A 23,443-nucleotide genomic window follows, 5' to 3' on the forward strand; every position below is an offset into this window, starting at 1 on the left:
ATCACAGATTGGGTAGATTGGTTGTATTGAATTAACTGTATCCATGACCAAAAAAAGAAAGGCAATGCGAAAAAATGCATTGTTTCAATCATCTGGGTTGAAAGACTCCATGTAAAAATGTACAAACTGCTAAGGCATTTGATGTTGTGGACGCGATGGCTGTTGCTTTTTGGCTATATCAATGTAGTAATTTAAGTAAATGTCCTGGCTTAATCAAACATCTTCAGGAAAATCAGGTAAGGTTTCAGCTACATAATCAATGTGTCCTTGTAGGAAATAAACAGTTAAAACGGTTGGAACAATGAGTAGAAGCCAAACAGGGAAAACAATGTAACGAATATCTGGTTCACCCATACAAACACGAACTAATTCAATAAGGAAATTAACAGTAAAATATGCACATAAGATGACAAAAGCAATTTGAAATAATCTTAAAATGGGAATCAATTCTTTCTTTAATCCTTGTAGGAATAAAATACAAGCAAAAAGTCCAATGATACAACCCGATCCTACATAATCATAATCATAGATGGTAGCATATATGGCAAAAATGCATAAGATGACACATTTGTAGCAACACAAAACGGTTAAATAAAAACTTTCTTTTGATGAACTCATTGGTGAACGATTTTTACAGTTAATGGCATTTAGCGAACTCAATGTTGTTATGCTACCAGAAACACCACCGGGTAGCTGTAAAGTTTGTGGTGTAAGATGATGACTTGGGGCGGCTGTTAAATAAACCATAATAAACAAAGTGTATGGAACCGATCAAAGACAACCAGATTCACTTGGATATTCAATAGGTTTGTTTTTATATTTTATCTTCTTCTTTTTAGATGAATTTTTTTCTTTGTTTTTGTTGTTGGTGTTGGTGTTGGTGATGATGAAAACGCTGGCAATCTTGGCTGGGATGATGATCTCTGAAGTTTACGGATTTGCATAAGGATGCACTCAATAAGATAATGTTGATGATCTCTCCTCTTTTCTCTCTTCTCGTCATCTCTTCTCCTTCATCATCCTATTCTGTATCTATCTTCACTTTATTTATACAAAAAGTAAGTTTACTGCAACTAACTTGGTTTCAATTCAAATTATACCCCTGTTAACCATCTTTTGCACATTTCTCTGTCTCTAAGGATGCTTTTGGTTTCAGAAGCTGCGCTCTGTCTCTTTATCATCGACTCTTCCTCGACATAAACTTCATTCTCATCGTTTTTCTTTTTCTTTTAACCTCCTCCTCTCTTCTTCTCTATCTTCAGGTTTCTTTTCTGCTCAGCCTGGCTCGTTTTTCCTCACAAGAACTAAGGAACACAAAAAGATGTGGAAAGGAATCAAAGATTATAATCTCAGGAAGAAAGTCACATTCGTTTGGACATTTCTATTCTTTGTTTTCAATGGCGTTATCATACGTGTTACTGATCAATAGTCAAACATTTTTGGTTGTTGAAAGATAGCGAGGGAATGAGAATATGTTTTATTTTGGAAAACTTTCAACTTTATTTCAGCTGTTGCATTCCATGCAACCATGTTAATCTTTTTCTAAAAAATTACAAAATAATGAAAATAATTTTAACAATATCAACAATTTTAACAAACCTAATCAGTATTCAGTGAATGGTCAACAATTGAGCCAATTTCTCATAAAGCTTTGCCTGAACGGCTGTACCTTGCTGTCTATAATAAATAGTGCTGATGTCAACTCAGCCCAACATTGGATGTTGTCATTTAATCTGCTTTCAATGTCATTCCACTCCATCTTAACGCTGTTTACCGGCCTTTGGTCTTAGACGAATTTCACGACGACAGTCATTGCAAGACAAGCAATTTGCTTGTTATTGTGGGTAATCTCCATGTCCAAAGTATAATCACCCTGCAAAGGAAAATAATTGAAATTACAATTGATCAATCGACATATGTTTGAAAATTTGCAGAGACTATTGGCAAGATTCGTTTGCTCAAATTTTATCGGTTTACTTACATTTCCAAGGGATAGTATAGCTGTTGGAATAAGGGTGAAGGGAAGCTGGTAGTTAATATCTGCTGCATTGTAAACACCTGGGGCTGAAGGACAATTACAATCGTGACCAGCGGCCTCGAGGATTGTGCAAACAAGTTTTTTATGGATTTTGAAAATGTCACAAAGGCTAGCTTCGCAAGAACCAATACCATTGATACAAGGGACAACAACTGGTAACTTATTTCCAAAGATGTTCAATATCTTTTTAATTTTAATGTTAACTTGTGAATCGGCGGGAACTTCAGCGGATTGTGTAGCATTGAGCGATACTTTGACTGGAGTTGTTTTACCAATTCTGACTACATCCTCTAAACCAATATTGCGGAACCTAACAATGGCATCGTCTGAACCACAATCTCGCCATGTTGTCTTGAATTTTGACTTCTTTGCTTCAACCAAATCACTTGAAATGGTTAAAGTCATCACCAACAAAGTAAAAAACAACATTGTAAATATTAATTTAAAATGGAGGAATGCTTAGCAAAGGAACAGAATTAGGAAAAGCAAAAGGATTGAAATGAAAAACTGAATGATTTTTGTTCGATGGTTACTTTGGTTAATATACTTCTGATCAATGTACGATTCAATAGATTTAATGAGCACGTGGTGCAACTAAAATGACAATTAACGCCTCTGATTAACTTAGAAAGATTACGAGAGAATTATTTTGCATTGTTTTACATTGATTCATTTTATTGAGTAATTTTATATCATAACTAGTTGACTTTTTTAAAACCTTGACAATGAAACAAAAAGATTAACTCTGATTTTTAACCATTTTGATTGATAATCAGCTAATCACGATCATATGGTATATAATGTTCAATGTATAATAATATATTTTGAGATGTATTGTAATTAATAAACAGAAGACATTTTAGTGGAATTTTTTCGAATGATTGTAGTCTCATTTTTAATGTTTCTGATTCGTTAACAATTGTATGTAATAGTAAACTGATTGAGTTGGTTGCTGGTTAGCATACTTTGTTTGATTATCAATCCAAGGTAAAAGATGATAAAATCAAGATATATAATAAATGATTTGGAGTTCATATAAACTCGACAGAAAATATCAAATACAAGTTAATTTGCTACGCTGTTGTAATTTCACTGATTTAGCTGTGAGTCGACGAGATGTTATAATAATGCACTTAGCGAAAGTAACTTAAATCGTGAATTCTATTGAAAAAAAAGGTGAAACTCTAGAGCAAATCATGTTTTCTACCAATTATAACCAATATGATTTTACATGAGTCAAACATTAGTATTCTGGTACTCTGATATGAGTACTCTGGAACTTTACCCCTGTGCATTAGATCACATATCAACTTTTTCGGACCAAGATCAAATCATGTTTCTTAAATGTATATGTTGAAAAGTATCAAGACACTTTTTATTTGTGATTTATTATCTTGTTACTGAGCTGCTGATTTGTGAATTATGTGTAAACCCTTTTATTGTAGTTCATATGTTTCGCCCTGAATAAATTTTGATATCTCACGGTAAATAATCATCTTTGCTTGAACTAAATTCAAGAGTGAAGCTGAGAAAAATTTTGAATGTTGTTATTGAAAGGCCACAAAAATAATGGTTGTTTTCATGGGCTCGTTTCATGCTCCTCTTCACAAACAAGGAATCTTTTGTAGTGACAATTTTCAATTATTGAAGAGTATGAAATTTTAGTACAGAAAGATTTCAACTCTTATTAGCTTTCAATAGTTTATCCACTTAATGACCGTAGCTGATCAAATGGGCAAATCAAAGAGTCTCAACCAAAAAGATCCATCATAGCAATATGGAAAATTATATTTTCGGGTTTTGTCAGGATCTTTCTAAGATCACTTACATGCCAGCTTTCAGAAACATATTTAATATCGATTCACCTTATTCTTTATTGTTTTCTGGTTTTGTCTTCAGTCAAAAAAATTTGCAATATTTCAATTATTTTAAAGAAAGAAAGTGAATATAACAGTTATTGTCTTTGAGTATTTATTGTCACATATTTCGACTCGTTTTTGGTTAATTCTTGCTTGACAATTGATTATCTAAAGCCTAAAGCTTCCATTTCCTATGAACTTGACACTGACTCTTTCTACTTCCATTTTGGACTGTTTGAAAAGTTAGCCGAAATATCTTGTAAATCAAATGAGATTCTTAGAGTTTGATTAGTCTCTGTAGTCAGTAATCAAGGAAATATTAGACACGTAACATTAGGCATAAAGAATTTATGTTCAGATGAAAATAAAAACTTTTACAATTGATTAAAATCAGCAAAAAACATAATTGTGTGCTTCTCATTTAGTTTCTTGGTTCTCAATTACAATAATCACTCAATCATTTGATTGAAAGGATTTCATCTTTCAAATTATAAACAAAATTGATTGAACCAGTTTGTTATCCTTTTAAAACATTTATATTTCTAAAATAAAGGGCAGAGGTGATGTTAATCATCAAAACATAAAAACAAAAAGGATGAGCAACATAAAATAATACAAGAGACAACAGTTTATCACCGGGTAAGGCTTCTCATGGAATTGATTAGACCTTTGACGAAGAATATATTATTTCATAAGATGTTACATAATTTAATATTTTTCATGTCTTTTGGTGCTATCTTTAATCCTGTTGCTTGATATTTTGCTTTGCGTAGTTCCAATCCCAAGAAAATATGGCCTTTGATAGACGAACAATTGTTTAAGATTATCTGTTTAACAGTGAAAATGAATAGGGAAAGTTATAAAAGAAAGAGAATGAAAGGGATAAAAAGTAAATAATGAAAGAGACGTAGAAAAAAGAAGAATTGAAACAGATTCAAATCAGCAAAAAAAATTAGGTAAAAACTGTCTTGCTCATAGATATTTTTTGAGTATGTTGGAAGGTGAGTAATATTTTGAATTTTCTTAGTTTAACCAAATTATGAGACTCTTAGGATTGTTAATTTAGCATTTTTGTTTGACGATTGGCGAATAGATTTGCCTACAGGCAAATAATAATGTGTGTGTGTGTGGGAGAGTGTATATACATATACCATACATAGATACACACGCACTGTATATAATCACATTGGATATAATCGTGAATTTCATCTGATAGTGATAACAGAATAATGGAGTAGATTGGCGAAGGAGATTTTCTGTTCTGAGTAACGTTGAGTAAAACCATAGAAAAGTGAATCTTTGCTTTGTTGGATGGAGAAAAATGTGCAGATAAAACATTATCTTGGATATGTTGATTGATCAATAACAGTTCCAAGACTCGTTTTTTGCTTGTAGACGTTTAAAGATGTGTAAAGTTGAACAAAAAAGAAAAAGGCGAAAAAATTGTATGGAAAGGAAACTAAGAAAAGGAATGATAATTAAATTAGGGCAAAAATATAGATAAATATGGGGAGTTTTCTGAGAAAATTGAGAAAAACTTGTGCATAAACATGAAATAGACCGGGTTCAATTGGACATTCGTAGAAGTTAGATTAAAGATGAAAGGGTGAAGATAGATGAACTCCGCATCTTTTCTTGGTGTTTTATTAGATTCAAGTATGGCACTCGCCTTCACATAAAAATTTGCCCTGATTACTTGTATTCACATTGCACTTTTGAAGTTGATTATTTTGTTGATTTTCCGTCCAATAGTTGGCTAGTTTTGGGGATATGCAGTAGAAGATGTTGATTTTAAGCAGGTAATTTAAAACACAAATCGATATCATTCACTAGATAATGCATTAAGTTCTTCATGGATCCTTTGAAAGCAGTCATACATGAAAACAAACTACAAGAAAAAATAAATAAGAGAATAAAAATTAAGAAATGCTATAAAAAGTTAATTTTTCTTAACATACATAAGGTGTCTGTATCCTTATTAGCCGAGGCTTTTTATCTGGTCGGCAATATTGAAAAGCAAAAAATAGTCCTTCTTCGTCTATCTCCCATGATTTAATATGATCCCATGTAAACTCAATGACTTGCGTCTATTAAAAGAAATTTATAATTAAATTTAATATATGTAATCGATCAAAAAATGAAAATACAAACCTCAGCTGTGCCATCCTCTTTACAAGCTTGAAGTTTAAGACTGTTAAAACTAATTGAAGCAATTACATGACCAACTTTACGGGCATCACATATACAATATGGAAAAGAAATTTCACCATAACCTTCAAGTTGTCGTGCTAGAGCGAGATACTAAACGAAAAAGAATAAAGAAATTAATTACAAAGGTTGAAATAATTAGGAATAGTAAAAAATAATGTACCTCTTTTCTTTTAGTATAATCTTGCAATGCTTTTAATTCGTATAATTGATTACCAGGTTTGATTTGTCCTTTGTTGACATCATCTACAGCCTTTATTGGAGAAAAAAATGTAAAAGAACGAGATTAAGAAATTGATCAATCAATCAACAAATCAAAATATTTTGAAAAGCAAGAGTGATTTACCTGCCAGTAGAAGTAACTTTCGGCTAATGGGTCTTCACTCAGCTCGATTTCTTTATCAATTGAAAAAAGCCATTTTCTAACTGCAAGACATGTAGACGTTGCGGTTGAATAATTTTGAATGTACAAATTATGAGGAAATTCATTAGACTGAAGTTTTCGTTCAAAACCATATTCGACAATCTCAAATAAATCAAAGTAAGGTGATACTTTGGGTGATAAATTAATCTTTTCAATCACAGATTTGAGTACATGAGCTGCTGTACTATTCTTGCGTACTGTTACAACGATGGTTGATCTATCGGGAAGCAGTATCTTTAGATCAACCATAGCAATATTTCCTTCCTATAAAGAAACGATAAATAAATTTATTAGATTAATTGAAAAATCAAAATCTTAAATTTTCAAATTATAAAAGTACTTACTCGTTCATCATCAAAATCGGTAAGAAATTCTTGCATAAGATCACTTTCAGCGATAACTCGTACAGCGCAAACCTTTTCTAAATATTGCTCTAACCCTCGTCTTCGAGCGTCAAGTTGTTGGTCAGATAAAGCAAATGGCCATTTACCAGGTAATTTAGGAAATTGGAAATCTTGAAATTCTTTTCTTAAGCTATTGTGCAGATTTGAAAATTCCCGATATCTTCTTGAGCACAAATGTCTTCCAGCCATGTAAATGTTGAACACAACAAATTTATGGCCATTTCGCTCAATGTAGTTGTAATCGGGTATAGATATGGGTAATGATCTCTTCTCGCTGTAATCGTAATAGGTAAAGGCAGAAACATCATCTCCTGGATCCAGTTTCTCAGCTTCCTGATTAGGTGAGTATAAAGAATTGACAAAATGTTAAAAAACATGATGTTTGAATCGAAGCCAATGACATACCCTCGGAGTAACAGAGATGACTGTCAATGTCAATGTATCACCACCTGATTTGATGAGGTCGACAACTCTTTTGTGAGTCGCTCCTTCAACGTTAACACCATTCCTGAAAAATAATTATGATAAATTATAGTTAAATAATGATGCAAAAGAGGAAATAAGGCATAATACCGAGGTCAATGAAAATTTCAAAAGTAAAATGATTGAAAGTCATGTGAAAGAGAAAATAAAAACTGCAATTCACTTACACTTCTAGAATACGATCACCTTTACGAACACCCGCTTTCTCAGCCGCCCCACCTTCCAAAATTGCTGAAACATGTTGCAATGGTGCATACAGCTCACCGTTAATACTACGCAATGGTCCGCCTTCACTAACTTGTCCTCTTACATTGAAACCAAATCCCGAATCAATTTTGTGAATGGTAACAACTCGTGGACCAGCAATAAAGGTATCTTTTTCAGAGCTTGTGTCACTCATGTTGTAAACCTTTGTTGTAACTACAGGTAAAGTTTATTCAATGTAAACCACTATCCATTAAGAGAGATCAATAAATCCTTCAACTCTTATCTAGATACGTTCAGCATAACTATTGATCACTACCTATGTAAACAATACAAATGCCTTTAGCTTTAAAAAAAGAAGGTTGGGTTAAATATAAGAAAATGAGAGAGGAGAAAAAAATTAATTGCCAAGGGTCACAATAAATAAATGTAGATGTGTTAATTAATAGAAAAATTATCTTACCGGTGAATAAAAATGGATTGTCACAGTGAAAGATTAATTTTAAAATGAGGAAACACTTTAAGAATGGATGTTAGAGAACAGGGAAAGAAAATTTGCAATTACAAGGACATGGCGATTGAACGAGTTTTATGGAAGTCAACAACTGGTCATCATAGCGATGATAAAATTTGGTCAAGAATAAGGTTTCAATAATGCTGATACAGGGGATGAACCAAAGATAAATTGTTTATCAGCAATGTGATTAATTAACAAAAAGAGATACAGAGATGTATTTACAAGTTAGGAACCAGAAGAATTTTTAAAGGCTGACTGATTGTCTATGATGCAGGGGGCACTTGCAGACAGAGGGGAGTGAAGAGAGAAGGAGAAAGAGAGAAAGAGAAGTAGAGATGTGAGGAAGAGAGAGAGTAAAAAGGAAAGGAAAAGTTAAAAAAATAACTAGACATTCAAACACATTTCATGATGTATAAACTTTCAATTAATTTCTAATCAAAATTCAGTTTTTATCTCCGGTTATTACAGTTAGTAATACTGATTGTTTAAATATTGGAATCTCTATCTATAACTTTCCAGCTGATTCCAAAGACTGTATATTACTCACTCTTTCTGTCTGTGTGATTCAACTGTGGTTTCTCTGGAAGGTGTTTTGTGTCATTTTATTTGCCAATGTTTATACCTTGCAACCTATTTCCATAGATGATAACAACAACGCCTTCTTTCAGTTGTTAAAAAGAATCATGATAACGATGATCACGATTGCGATTAGCAGCATTTACCAAATAACTTGGTTTCTTCGAGCCATACTTCTATCATTAACTTGTATAAATTAGTGTTAATTAGTAGAGTTTCAGTTTCTTCACAAGTCAATATAGAGATATTGATAAGCATAAAAGTGTGTTGACCAAATAAAATTGTTACCTAGATTCTAGATGAATGATTTATCGCAATACCTGATACCTAGCAACCAACAATGCATTCTACAATTCAAACCATGGTTTTTAAAAGGTTGATTATCCATGAATATTTAAAATCTGTTGATTAGAAACCGTCAAATAGATGGATTGAAATTCAAAATGAGACAATCACTATAAAGAAATAATGATTGAAGCACATGATTAAACTGGCCAAAATTTGGGAATCACAGTTTTGAGTTAAATAGGCAACGACTTAAATATTTGGAAATCTTGGTAATTGTTTTCTTATAATTGTTAAGCATTTATAATCAACCAGAATTTACTTCATGACAGCTTTAAAAATTTATTTAGATATCTGATTCTCAAATTCAGATCCGATGAGGATCAGGTCTTATTGAGTCAAATTGAATTTGATTGTTCAATCGATAGTATCGATTTGTCTTTTATGAAAAAAATACAAAAATCTTTACAAGTGTTGAACGGTTCAACTTGAACGATTATTAGACTTATGATCGATCAAAGTTTTTCTTTAATGTGCTCAAAGTTTTCCTCATTGATAACAACAGAAAGTAAGTTTGAAGGACTCTATTTCATGGGGAAAAGGTGGCAATAAATCCAAGTCAATGGTATTATGCGATGAAAATGTGACGAAAATGGTAAAGAACTGATCTGGTGATTTTGAATGGACTTTATCAAAAACCTACCTAGAGACGGTTGTAAGATTGATTCGCTTTGTTTTATTAAATCATAAAAACACTAAGTTTAATACGATTTAATTATCATTATATTCGTATTAAGCAATTATTAAACATCTTATCATATCGTAATGTGAAGCAATTGTGTTCAGTAATAAATGATTCTGGTGTGGTTTCAATTGTGTGAAGTTGCTCTCAGTGCTACTTCTGTACGCTTTAATTGCTTTCAAAAAGATGACAAGTAAACCAAGATACCGTTTCCTTATTTCAAGTATTGATGCGTAAGTATTTAATTTCATCAGTTTACTAATTATCTATCAATTATATTAATAATGAATATCTATTGCACATAGATTTGGGCACATCAACTGTATTTTGGCTTTCGGTGAAATCCTAGCTTTACATGGACATGAAGTAACCTTTGCTCATCGTCAACATTACAAAAAACTTGCCGATTCACGAAACTTCAAATTTATTTCTTTTGATGAGACAATCTTTGAAAACATTGATTCTTCTGCCATCGTTAAATGGTTTGATGGACTGTTGCATAAATTTAGTGTAGATGCTGGTTCAATTTTTGACAATTGGACACCAGATGAGATTAATTTTTTTGGCTCAAGAGTTGATGTTTATGATCGTGGAAACCGTGCCTTGGAAGCTATTCTCAAACAAAATGAAAAAAATTTCGATATGTTTATTGGTGATTTCGTGATGAATTATCCACTTTTTCATCGGGCAACTATTCCTTGCGCATTACTCCTCTCAATGAACCCGGTCGCTCTTTATCCAAATGGACCACCAGCATGGTCAGGATTTTCTGTGAAGGGTGACAAAAAACTCTGGGATCAATTCAGAATGTCGTTTGCCAAAGCTTCTAGTGTTATGCGTGAAAAAATATATTCCTGGTGGAAATCGTATGAGGTGCCTTTCCCTACTATTCAAGATTCACGGATTGAAAATTGGTTGTATGCTGAACCTGAACATCTTGGTTTTTATCACTATCCTGACCTTCTGGATTACCATGAGATCGGTCCAATAAGATCAGATAAATGGATGCGTATTGATCGCGTTATTCGTCGACCAGAAAATAATGAGCCATTCAATATTCCAGAATCCCTGAAGTCTTTACCAGGAAAGCTGATTTTCTTTTCGCTTGGTTCAATAGGCTCTGTTCAAATAAATTTGATGAAAACTTTCATTAAAATCCTATCAAAATCTCCTAATCGTTTCATCATTTCCAAAGGGCCTAAAGGAGACGAACTTGAGTTGGCACCAAACATGTGGGGTGAAAATTATGTCAATCAACTCGCTATCCTTGAAGCTGTTGACTTGGTTATAACACATGGAGGAAACAATACGTTTTTAGAGACAATTCATGCAGGAAAACCTTTGATTGTGGTTCCGTTTTTCATGGATCAACTTGATAATGCCCAAAGAGCTGTCGATTGTGGAATTGGATCTCGAATTAACCTTTGTGATTTGGATGAGACAAAATTGCTAAAAACTATCGAGGAAACATTATCCAACATCGAATTTGCTGAAAAGATAGCCAAAATATCTGATTCTATGAAATCAACAAAAAGCAGAGGAAATGCTGTCAAGAAAATTGAAAGCTTTCTAGAAGAGTATCAAAAAGATGCAAAAAATAAAAATTCTGATCTTGTACAGTCAAATTGAAGCTTGCTTCAGAAACTAAAGTTTGTAAAATTGAAGAAATAAGTTAATAAAGATCAAATCCCTTCATTATTTTAAAAACTTTATATATTTTTAATTGATATCTTATAAGCATATCTCATACATTGAGGTTGTTAGTATTATAAAAGACACAAATAAGCAACAATTGCTGCATTTATGCATAAAATTGACAAAACACTAAAAATAAAATGGGCAAGAACGGTTAAAATTAACTTGTTGCAAATTTAGAGTCTGTTAGTTTGTAGGGAATAGAAGACTTAGTCAATTTGGGTAATTTAAAAGTTTCTCGGGTCCATATTTTTCGAGAAAATCGACTTTAAAGTTGAAACTTCAATCGCCTTTTGTACGATCATGGCAGCACATTTTGTCAAGGAGCATATTATTCGTGTATGCAAATTTCTGTAAGCATTTCGTTCAAGTTAAATCAAATCTAGGTACCAAACATTAGATCCATTGTAAAAGGTCCTAAGAAGTACTTGAAATGAACATTTTCGCAGAGAAATTGGACTTTTAAAGGACTTAGCAGGCCCAAGATCTTTGCTGAACTGATGCCGAAACTTTCTTAAAGGTCTTAAAGCTAATATTAATAATTTCATTCAAGTCTCAATGATATAATGGGTTAATACAATACGTTTGTTACTAAAAAGACACAAATAGCAACAATTGATGCTTTTATGCACAAATTGAAACAAGTTGACAAAACATTGAAAGTAAAATGGGCGAAAACGGGTAAAAATTGTCTTCTTGTAAATATAAATTCTGTTAGTTTGTAGGGAATTGAAAACTGAATCCATTAGTACAGATCAAAAACTTCTCAGATAAATATTCTTCGAGGAAATCGAGTTCAAAGTTGAAACTTCGATCGCTTTTTGTACAACAACAGAAGCAGATTTCTTGATGAAACGTCGATGTGCAGATGTTATTTTTGATGCTGAATTAGAAAATGAACTTATTTTTAGAAATAAAATTTCACATTTTCTTTAAAACAGATAAGTTCGATTTTCACTTAAACCGCACTTTTTTAGTGACCGTGTAATTTAGAGATCTTAAACTTGTGATTCATCCATAAAAATTAGTTAGAGACACCATGGACTCAACGATTTGTTCAATTCATCAACAGTTTTCTCGATTTTGGCCATAAATCGGAAAACTTTGAACCTCGATATTTCGAGAATGGTGGCACCTACAATCATCATTCTATGACCAAACAATACATTTTATTATGGACTAAAACATATTAAACTATTGTATTATTCAAGATCCGTCAAAAACCGTAATAGCATTGCATTGCATATGTTGTCAAATTGAAAATTTATTCGTAAAGTTGAATAGTTACTCAAACACAAACCTTGATTGTTGAAAGGATATTCATTATTGAAAAATTTGTGTTATACCAAATTAATGTTCATTATAAAATGTATTGTTTGTGCAAAAAATGTTGATTGTGGGTGCTACCATTCTCGAAATATCGAGGTTCAAAGTTTTCCGATCCATAGCCGATATCGAGAAAACTGTTCATCAATTGAAAAAATCGTTCAGTCCATCGTTTGACCAACTAATTTTTATGGATGAATCATAAGTTTCAGATCTCTAAATCACACGGCCATAGAAAAAGATCGGTTTAAGTGAAAATCGAACTTATCTGTTTTACAGAAAATGTGATATTTTATTTCTAAAAATAAGTCCATTTTCTGGTTCACCATCAAAAATAACATCTGCAAAATGAGTTTCACTAATGCACCTACTTCCGTTAATGCATAAAAAGCGATCAAAGTTTCAACTTCGAACCCTATTTTCTCGAAAAATATAGATCGGAGAAGCTTTCGAACCATACTAATGGATTTAGTTTTTAATTCTCTACAAATTATCAGAATAAAAATTTGCAAAAAGTTAACTTTCACCCGTTTTTGCCCATTTTTCTTACAGTCTTAATACATTATTATGTTAAAACATTGGGTTTTGTTGCTAAAAAGACACAAATAGCAACAATTGTTGCTTTTATGCACAAACTGACAAAACCCTGAAAGTAAAATGGGCAAAAACAGACAATAATTAACTTTTTGCAAATTTAAACTCGGTTAGTTTGTAGGGAATTAGAAACTGTATCCATTAGTACAGATCAAAAACTTGTCAGATCAATATTCTTCGAGAAAATCGATTTCGAAGTTGAAACTTTGATCGCTGTTTGTACGATAACGGAAGCAGATTTTTTGATGAAACTTGATTGTGCAGATGTTATTTTTGATGGTGAACCAGAAAATGGACTTAATTTAAGAAATAAAATATCAGATTTTCTTTAAAACAGATAAGTTCGATTTTCCCGTAAACCGAAATTTTTTGGTGACCGTGTAATTTAGAGATCTGAAACTTATGATTCATCCATAAAAATGAGTTGGTCAAACGATGGACTGAACGATTCTTTCAATTCATCTATAGTTTTCTCGATTTTAGTCATTGATCGGAAAACTTTGAACCTCGATATTTCGAGAATGGTGACATCCACAATCATCATTTCTTGCTCAAACAATACATTTTATAATGAACAATAATGTAATGTGACTGAAAATTTTGAATAATAAATATCCTTTCAACAAACTAGGTTTTTGTTTGAGTAACCATTTAACTTTACGAATGAATTTTCAATTTGACAACATATGCAATAAAATGCTATAACTTTTTTGGACGGATCTTGAATAATACAATAGTTTAATATGTTTTAGTCCATGATGCAATCTAATTTTAGGTCATAGAATGATGATTTTAGGTATCACCATTCTCGAAATATCGAGGTTCAAAGTTTTCCGATCAATGACTAAAATCGAGAAAACTATAGATGAATTGAAAGAATCGTTCAGTCCATCGTTTGACCAACTCATTTTTATGGATGAATCATAAGTTTCAGATCTCTAAATTACACGGTCACCAAAAAATTTCGGTTTACGGGAAAATCGAACTTATCTGTTTTAAAGAAAATCTGATATTTTATTTCTTAAATTAAGTCCATTTTCTGGTTCACCATCAAAAATAACATCTGCACAATCAAGTTTCATCAAGAAATCTGCTTCCATTATTGTATAAAAAGCGATCGAAGTTTCAACTTTGAACTCGATTTCCTCAAAGAATATTGATCTGAGAAGTTTTTGAACCGTTCTAATGGATTCAGTTTTTGATTCCCTAAATTTAAATTTGTAGGAAGTTAATTTTCACCCGGTTTTGCCCATTTTTGTTTCAGCGTTTGTCAATTTGTGCATAAAAGCAACAATTGTGTCTTTCTAGTAACAATCTCAATGTTTCAGCATGTTATTTCATTGAGACTCGAATAGAATTATTAATAATAGTTAAAAGACCTTATAGGAAGTTTCGGCACCAGTTCAGCGGAGATCTTAAGTCTTGTTTTTGTCTAAAGCAATCAAATTAATATTTATTTTACTAATTCCAAGTTTCTTCCCAGATTCGTAAGATTCACTGAATCCATAGTATCCTTATGTATCTGATCTTAGATCCGATATTTTATAAAATGTAAACAACATGTGTAACAAGTTCATCACATTTATTATAAATTTGGTTTTAATTTTTTGTATTATTGGTTAATCATGCTCGTTTCTCGTTTTTCGATTAAATCTGTAACTAGTCCACTAACGTGCAAATTATGTCACCGCAGTTTTCGTCTATCAGTGCCTAATGCGTATCTTCCCTCTCTTGCTCAAATTTCAACCAGAAATGTCGACCGTTCATCCAATTTTAATAAACTTACCATAATTTCGAAGACCAGACAATATTGTAATCGTGAAGTAGATGAAAATTTACCGTAAGTTTTACACTTTATTGTCGAATCTATAGCCTTTAAATTCTAGTTAAAGATTATAATTCCCAATCTCATCGTTTATGCTTTTACTTGTTTCTTTTCTTTTAGGCAACCTGCTTATTCACGTTTTGCTGATCAATATCGTCTCAAGGCTGAAGAATTAAAAAAGAATCTTTCTAAAACCACTAGGCTGGACAAGCTTTTCGAATTAATCTATGACAATATCGATTATGTTGGCCGAATCAACAGTGGTGTTTTCATTTCTCGGTTGAGTCACTTAACTGATCCTAGAGAAAAGAATCACAAAAAATTGACTCTAAAGCAGATTGACTTTTTAACAAAACTAGTCTTGGTTAACGTAAATGTCTTAGCTGATGCAAATTTATTATCTCTGGTTGCCATTATATTAAGCCAAAAGCTTTCTGATGATCATAAATTAACTACCACAACTCTACATGAAATTCGTTGTCGTTTAAAGGACTTTGAAGTCACCAACTTAATCTGGCTTTGGAAACAAAGTGGTTTTAGGATGAAATCATCTGAAAAGTCCAAAGAATGGCGCCTGCTAAGAGAGGAAATTATTAATGTAGTTGAGAAAAAAGTAGAAAATTTTCATTATGATTTCCAGAATGTTACTGAGATTTCTCAATTGTCTCGTATCTTGCTGACCAAATCAAGTTCTATGCCTATCCTCAATGGTTTGATAAAAAATATAACTGTTTTCACCGAGTCTATCGACTATGGCTTGGCGTGGGCTTTATTGGTTCAATTGTCATCTCCATATCGACGATTTGGACGGATCGAATCGAAAGATTTAGACACGATCTACAACAAATGTTTCCAAGTAATCCAAGACCAGTTTTACGAAAATAATTTTCAGATGGACACTTATGTCAAAGAATTTTTTCTTGATCGTATGGTTGAATCGCCTCAATTTATGAAATTGCCATACAATCAATCTTTTTTTCAAGCGCTTAAAAAATTAGTGAAAAGAAACCAAAAATACTTGGAACCCAAAAAATTCAGTAAATGTCTGGATTTCTTCGGTTTTAACCGATATTATCCTGCTGACCTGATGCAAAGTTATTGTACCTGGATCACAGATCACCCGGATGATTATTTGTCTGACCCAGAACATAATCCGACAAACTTGGTTAAATTGTTCAGTGAATCAAGATTTTTTGAAACAAAGAAAGATCAATGGAACAACTTCTCAAAGCTTTTATTGGATCCGGCAAAAATAACTTGCCTCAGTCAGATAGATAAATTTCAATTACTTTCATATTTGATGATTATGAACGATTATTCTCATCTACAAAGTTTCTGTCCTGAATTCGATGGATTACTTGAAAAGATGAACCTTCAGAGGAGTTTATGTAGATCATATTTGCATATTTATGCAGGTTTATCCAAAGAGGAATCCAAACTGAATATAGAAGGGCAGCTAATTAAAAAATCCTTAGACAATTTGGCGAAGCGAGCTCGTAAATCTTCGATATTTCTTGATAGACCGGATAATAGTGATGATTATTTAGATGAGTTATTGGCAAACGTGTTTAGAGATCGTTCACTTTATTCTAGAAGAGTTTGGACATCAACATGCGTTTTGTTAAATTATGTATTTTTAGTGGATAAGAATGGCAATTTACACAAATTTCAGAGTCGAGGTAGAAATAATGTTGCCGTTTTAAATGACTTAGTCCAAGAACTAAATAATTTTCATGTGTAAGTAAAACGAACATCGTTCACAGTATTTTATCCTCACTAATTCATATGTTTTTATTTGATTCTAGTTTTGTTCTATTCCCGATCGATGAGTCTCATTTTTGTCATGAACCATTAATTATGAGAGGAAAATATGATTTCAAATTATCAATGATTAGACACCACGGATTCATTCCAATAATCGTAAGTTTACCGACTAATTGAATATTACATTTATTGTAAAGTGTGATTTTTTCAACAAAATTCATAACAATTTAACTAATCTGTATTATTCTCCTTTCTTTACAGATTGATAAAAGAAACTGGAAAGATCTCAATGAAAAACAAAAGATATCAATTTTGAATCGAGAAATAGAAAACGCTAAATCAAAATACATCGAACTTCCCAAATGACGTTTAGAAAGGCAAAGTAGGCATAAATAAGAATTGATTTCAAATTTTCTGTAAATTGAAGAGTGTGTATTTTTGTAACTTTACACAGAATAACAATGTTACAAAACGCCCTTTGAAATAACTTAGTCGTCCGTTATATTCTTACTGATAGGTCAATTAAATATGTCGATAGACAATGTGTATAATTTAAATGCAATGCTCGAGATTTTATTAAAAATGTTTTGTTACTCTCAAAGTTAACGATAAATCTCATATAAAATTTTTATATGATGCTATCGACTTTCTTTTAGTAGCAACACTTATACTGCTAAATCTTTATTCTTGCGTCTCTGAAATAATTCAAAATTCATGATATTAATTTTCCAGATTCGAGAATCTAGTCTTTTATTTTATTTATTTTCGATAAATCGCATAGTAATCGATTGTTAAATGTTTTGGGAAATATTGAGAAATTTGGAACCTAGATCATCAATAATATTGATTCAATATTTATAAGCAGAAGTTTTTTCGGTGTTTTGTAATATCTCTTCGTCTTGAATCATCATTGTTTCATCCTGTTTGTAGTATCTGATTCCCTTGTTTAGAAGTGTTCTAACATATTTTGTTACATTGAATTTACTATCAGTTTATTGTCAATTGGTGAAAATATGACTTCCAACAATGAAAATTTATTTAAAGACAAGTTGTTGCAAAAATTATCTAACAAAGATGGTTTGTACAGTAATGAATTTGACAAGCTGATTAACGATTTATTTACAGGTTTTGTTGATTCAGAAACGAAAGAAGTATTTCGAGCTTTTAGTCCGACCTCGCATGGCATAATGGCTAGAAAAGACCTCGAGCATATGTGGACTAATTGGCTGTCATTGGTATTGGATTCAAAAACAGCTTTTTTGATAGTTGATGTTCAAAACGATTTCATCTCAGGTTCCCTTGCATTGGATAATCTTTCATCGAAAAAAGAACAATCCTGTGCGCAGATTATTCCACTCATAAATTCAATGATTGATACAATTCCATTTGAAGTGGTAGTTTATACTCTTGACTGGCATCCACCTGGTCATATTTCGTTTGCCGATTGTGCACATTTGCGACAAATCACTCAAATAAATGGCAGTAAAATTGAAAAAGACGCTCAAAAAACTATCCAACCTTTCGATAAAGTAACCTTTAACATTAACGGTCAACTCTTGGAGCAAGTCGTTTATCCTTCTCACTGCGTTAAAGATTCATGGGGAGCTCAATTGCATGAAGATTTAAAGATAGCTCCGAACTCAATGAAAATTTATAAAGGTACCAATCCAGATGTGGACAGCTATTCTGGTTTCAAGGATAATGAAGCTATCGAATGGACTGATCTAGATTACAAGCTGAAAACTAAAGGGATAACTGATGTTTACATTTGTGGCTTAGCGTATGATATTTGTGTTTATCACACTGCTTTGGATGCTTTATCATTAAATTATCGCACATTATTGGTCGAGGATTGTTGTGAAGGAACAAAAGAGTCCGAAGTGCAGCAAGCCCGGAAAGAATTGGAGGAAAATGGTTGTTTGATCGTTACTTCAACAGAAGCTGATAAAACGATTCGCGATAAAATAAAATCATGGAAAAGGGCGTACGAATTATTTAAAAAATTACCTCCAAGCGTCTTTATTAAAAATTAAATTGCCAATTTGAAATTGACGATTGAAAATTGATACCCCACTATTTTTAAAATAAGCACAAACCACAAAATGTATTATTTTTCTAGCTTGTCAGTCCGCAAAATAAACTATTTTTTATTAAATTACTTCTTTTAGTAAATTTTACAAAATTCAAGTCTAATCTTTGTTCAAATAAATGTATATCTTGTTGGCTTAAAAGCTTAAGCTTGTTAGCTTTATCCCAAAAGTTGTGCGCGATTAATTTTGATGCTCCATGACTCTCGTTACCATGAGAACTTTTTTTTAAAAAGCATAATTGGCAGAAAGCATTGAATGATTTGTTTTTATGTCACCGTTTTAAATTCCTAACATATGAGCTAAAGTTATGTCAAATCGCCGCAAAGTGTTGAAAGATTGCCTTCAATATGGATTTTACAAGCAAAAAAGGATAAAAAAAGTGAAAACATCTTCTAAAGTGAAAGCAACTACAAAAAAACAAACCGACAAATTTTATTCAGTTGAGGAGATCCTTGGTCGACGAGTGTTTGAAGGAAAAGTGGAATACCTGTTGAAGTGGCAAGGATATCCTGACAGTTACAATTCTTGGGAAGACACAAGCAATATAACAAGTGATCTGTTGTACGAATTTGAATTGTCAACATCTCAATTTGAAAATATGTCCAAAGAAGCTAAAAGTCCCATTGTGCTCAAAGATGTTCCTGTCAAAATTTGGGACATCAGAAAAGATGCATCAGACGATCTAGAGTATCTCGTACAGTGGAAGAAGGAAACTGATTTAGAATGGATCTCTGCTGTAATCATGAGAGAAGGTTATCCTCAATTGGTGATTGAATTTTATGAAAGAATTTCTTCCTTGGTTGATTGAACACACTAACGGTTCATTGTTTATTCTCATATTCATATCCAAATTTATTGTATTCTCATTTTTATATTTTTTTCAATTTAATTCCAACGTGCATTATCACTTAATTGTGTCAAAGAGTCTACCAAATGTATTAATATCAAGCAATTATAATAAAATAAGTTACCAAAAAAACACCTTCATTTCTTGTTAAAAACGCTATTTTGTAAAATACAAGATTTGAAAAGTGTGTGTTGTCAGGACTCCTGAGTCAGAAGACAACTTTCCTTTATCATCTGTTTTACCCGCCAATTTTATGTCTTGTGTTGTTTTTCTTTCAATAGTGTTTCAACTTGCATCAATAATATTTGTATCTTTGTTTTGGCCTTTTAATTAATCATTAAATTGTTTCAAAAATGGATGAAGATTTTTCTTCAATAAATCTCGTTGATTCTGCTGAGATTCTTAATGAATTCATTGAAGCTGGTGTCTACATTGCCAATGAAGATGTTGTGGAAAAATGTAAGTAATATCATAAACATTTTTACATGTCTTCGACTTTTTGGTATGGATTTTTGATTAATTTATTCATCTTTTAACTGTTTATATAGTGAAAAAAGTGAGTGTAGAGTATAATCTTACGCCTGCCGATCTTTATGCTCAATGGTTATCATACACAAACAAAAACCCCGGAGTTGAAAAATTAGATGCTGTTGTTGCTGAGGAGCTCGAAGCAAGGATTCACCAGAGTAGGATTAAAGCCACTCACCATAGTGCTACCAAGGCTAAATATATTCCCAAGATCAAACCTAAGATTGAATATGATATATTGGAAACTTATGTGTCTCTCGGCAATATAAAGAAAGAGGTAAGGTTAGGTGGTAGTATTTACTGTGTGTTAATACAAATTCTTGGTTTAAAATGCGTTACTAGTCTCATGTTCTTTACTTTTCTTCTCATAGAATGGCAGTGAAGATGCAAAAACTGATTTAGAGGAGAAATCTGGTGAATCAAAATCGGAACCTGTAAAGATAAAAACAGAGCCGGTCGATGAGCCCATGCATGAAGATATATCCATTGATCACATAGAAAATGGTAAAGCAGAAATAAACACAGAAAAATTTCAAGCCAGATATATAAAAATAGAGCGTTCTGATGAACCAGAAAATCTTGTGTAAGTTATTTCTCATGCATCTTGAAACCAAAACTAAAAGTTTTTCTTTATAGAGAAAGCAAACGTGAATTCAAAGTTGATGAAGATGACGAATTGTACAAAAGAGAAGTCATTTGTGAATTTGGACAAGTTATCCCTTTCAAAGCATGGTTGGCCTTAAAAAAGGATCGAAAGCTCAACATAACACCATTCGATCATAATAGAAATTTATTAGCAGAAGAAAAATTCATGGATTGTAGTATAATGAAGAATGTTCGAGCAATGGATGCAATACATAATGAGTTGAGGCCCCTATTTTTAAGTGCCGACCGAGACCGTGTCATAAGCACTTTCGTTAATGCTGAGCCTGGAGAAGCAGCATTTTTTGGTAAACTTCGAATGGACGCAAAAGATGAGTTTGATGAGAAACTTGTTTTTCTACATGACGATAGTGAATGTAAAGTCCGCTTTCAACTCGATCTTACTCATGTAAAAGATTTTTCCATTTTTCCTGGTCAATTTGTCGAGATTGTTGGCGAGGCTGTGACAAAAGAAATTATTCGGGTCCAAGAAATCCATGATATGTCCTATTTAATTAGACCTTTTCCACCAGCTCCCACCTTTACTCATCCTATTAACATTGTCACTGCTTCAGGGCCTTTCAATACCCCTAACACTGATGATTTTTCGTTGCTCAAAAATCTACTTGAATACGTCTCAAGCTATCGTCCTGATGTTCTCATTTTATTTGGACCGATTGTCGAGATGACATCGAGTATGTTTGACTTCTTTTCTCTCTCCTTATTTAATGACGCTATGTGTTTGATTAGTGAGAAAGTTGTGGAAACTGGAACTAGAGTCATAGTAATATCTTCACCTAAAGAGTGGCACACTTTACCTTTATTTCCAACTCCGCCATATAATGGGTTCTGGACCAACATCGAGCTTTACCCCTGTCCATCTGTTATCGACATAAATGGTTTAATTATTGGATTGTCCTCTGTTGATATCATTTTTCATTTGACTAAACATTTATTGGAAAGGTTAGTTCAATCATCCATTAGAGATTTCTTCCGTTCATTTTTTAACCATTTCGTGATTTTTCATTTCAGTCGAAAAACAACCGAATCTGGAAATCGTATTAAACGTATCCTTAGACACATCGTGGCTCAGCACAATTTTTATCCTCTTTACCCAACAGCTGATGAAGTGACACTAGAGGTTCCCAAAATTGAATATTGCCGATTTATGAAAACACCGCATATAATAATTTTACCATCAACGCTTCGTAATTTCATTCATGTAAATCATTTGCTATTTTTCTTCAATGCAACCCGAAACTTTTACATTTCTAATCACTAATCCTTTTTTTTATGTTTCTTTTTATTTGCAGTCTATTGAAGGTTGTGTCTTTGTCAATCCAGAAAGAATCAGAAAAAATACCATCGGTCGAATTCAAGTTTTCCCCGCTGCGAATCAAGGAGTTTCAACAAGCATTGAATCATCAATCAGTGCTCAAATCATAAAACTTTAAATCATATTGTTTTCATGATATTCCATTTTCTATAAATTTAATAATTGTGATGTGTCAATTTTAACATTTTTATGTCTACAGCAATGAGTAAGCAAACTCTTTTAAACATAATTAAATTCAAGTATTGAGAAAGATAATTTTTTATTCGTCAAAAAAGTAGTAAAATTTTTCCAAAATTACAATCATACCGGTTCATTGGATAATTTTTGTCCTCCGAATGAGCAAAAATTACTCCATTAATGGTTAATAGACATTCGGCAGGTAAATAAACTTCGGAGGATTAGATCCAAAGTATGAACGATTAGCACCCATTTTCGCTTCGTTTCTGTTGTGTGGTCTCTTTCGATAGGTGGTAATCAATAAAATGTGACTCTTAAATCAAATTGCCATAGTCGATTATAGCTAATGTAAAGTATATATTTCTGTCTCATCTTTTATCTGCCATGAAATTTGAAATTATAACCCTGCTTGTTGATGAAAATAATTAGGGCAAACTTGCCAGTTTACAATACCAGTCAATGATTATGAATGGATTAGAAGAAAAAGATGGAACATTAAAATGGATTGAGTTAGCAAACAAACACACTTCAGTCCCTTGGCTACTACAACTCTTGATTACAATTTAGATGGTTAGGTCATGTTTGCCTCATGATTTGAATTGTATTAGGGCAACATTTATTTTTAGGAACCCTTTCAAATTCAAGTACCAACAGAGAGAGAAAAAGAGAGAGCAAATTTTCATCTTCAATTATACAGAGAAATGTTTTAGTTCTAATGGCACTTATTTTTCAAAAAAGTTTTCTGTCTTTTCATCTGTTATGAAAGTGGCCGTTGTTTCTGTAATTAGTAGTGTTGGTGTTTTTAGAGGAATCATCATTTTGATCATTGTTGGCACCAATGTTACCATACTTTTGGAAACCCGTTTGAAATGCTTTTTC

General features: G+C 32.3%; 7 protein-coding genes across 7 annotated transcripts; 5 read left to right on the forward strand and 2 right to left on the reverse strand.

The window, feature by feature from the left end:
* Positions 1-1,475: 1,475 nt before the first annotated feature.
* On the reverse strand, positions 1,476-2,541 carry LOC107366741 (uncharacterized). The gene is made up of 2 exons (XM_015934371.3): positions 1,982-2,541; positions 1,476-1,873 (listed from the first exon to the last, which is right to left on the reverse strand). Exons 1-2 carry the CDS (start codon positions 2,465-2,467, stop codon positions 1,787-1,789), a joined length of 573 nt encoding a protein of 190 aa, XP_015789857.1. The 5' UTR covers positions 2,468-2,541; the 3' UTR covers positions 1,476-1,786.
* Positions 2,542-4,230: 1,689 nt separating this feature from the next.
* On the reverse strand, positions 4,231-8,384 carry Snx27 (sorting nexin 27). Its single transcript, XM_015934436.3, has 9 exons — positions 8,084-8,384; positions 7,584-7,966; positions 7,339-7,441; positions 6,874-7,266; positions 6,452-6,793; positions 6,269-6,358; positions 6,049-6,198; positions 5,856-5,984; positions 4,231-5,785 (listed from the first exon to the last, which is right to left on the reverse strand). Exons 2-9 carry the CDS (start codon positions 7,814-7,816, stop codon positions 5,720-5,722), a joined length of 1,506 nt encoding a protein of 501 aa, XP_015789922.1. The 5' UTR covers positions 7,817-7,966; positions 8,084-8,384; the 3' UTR covers positions 4,231-5,719.
* Positions 8,385-9,926: 1,542 nt separating this feature from the next.
* LOC107366800 (sterol 3-beta-glucosyltransferase-like) lies at positions 9,927-11,369 on the forward strand. Its single transcript, NM_001323146.1, is given in 2 exon segments — positions 9,927-9,973; positions 10,046-11,369. Coding segments are annotated over 2 exon segments (1,371 nt in total).
* A 3,540-nt stretch (positions 11,370-14,909) lies between these two features.
* Positions 14,910-19,102, forward strand: LOC107366794 (uncharacterized). The gene is made up of 4 exons (XM_015934432.3): positions 14,910-15,195; positions 15,301-16,917; positions 16,986-17,100; positions 17,206-19,102. The coding sequence occupies exons 1-4, from the start codon at positions 14,981-14,983 to the stop codon at positions 17,308-17,310; spliced, it is 2,052 nt and encodes a 683-aa protein (XP_015789918.1). The 5' UTR covers positions 14,910-14,980; the 3' UTR covers positions 17,311-19,102.
* On the forward strand, positions 17,958-19,102 carry Naam (Nicotinamide amidase). Its single transcript, XM_015934434.3, has one exon. It carries the CDS (start codon positions 17,958-17,960, stop codon positions 18,975-18,977), a length of 1,020 nt encoding a protein of 339 aa, XP_015789920.2. The 3' UTR covers positions 18,978-19,102.
* A 44-nt stretch (positions 19,103-19,146) lies between these two features.
* LOC107366797 (chromobox protein homolog 3) lies at positions 19,147-20,239 on the forward strand. Its single transcript, XM_015934435.3, has one exon. It carries the CDS (start codon positions 19,342-19,344, stop codon positions 19,840-19,842), a length of 501 nt encoding a protein of 166 aa, XP_015789921.2. The 5' UTR covers positions 19,147-19,341; the 3' UTR covers positions 19,843-20,239.
* On the forward strand, positions 20,154-22,642 carry PolA2 (DNA polymerase alpha subunit B). Its single transcript, XM_015934433.3, has 6 exons — positions 20,154-20,340; positions 20,430-20,686; positions 20,781-20,992; positions 21,046-22,014; positions 22,084-22,273; positions 22,365-22,642. The coding sequence occupies exons 1-6, from the start codon at positions 20,235-20,237 to the stop codon at positions 22,503-22,505; spliced, it is 1,875 nt and encodes a 624-aa protein (XP_015789919.1). The 5' UTR covers positions 20,154-20,234; the 3' UTR covers positions 22,506-22,642.
* The last annotated feature ends 801 nt before the right edge of the window (positions 22,643-23,443 follow it).

The sequence above is a fragment of the Tetranychus urticae genome, chromosome 2 (assembly GCF_039701765.1).
Source record: "Tetranychus urticae isolate SD_2017Ah chromosome 2, NJAU_TeUrti_SD_1.0, whole genome shotgun sequence".
Classification (NCBI taxonomy): Eukaryota; Metazoa; Arthropoda; class Arachnida; order Trombidiformes; family Tetranychidae; genus Tetranychus; species Tetranychus urticae.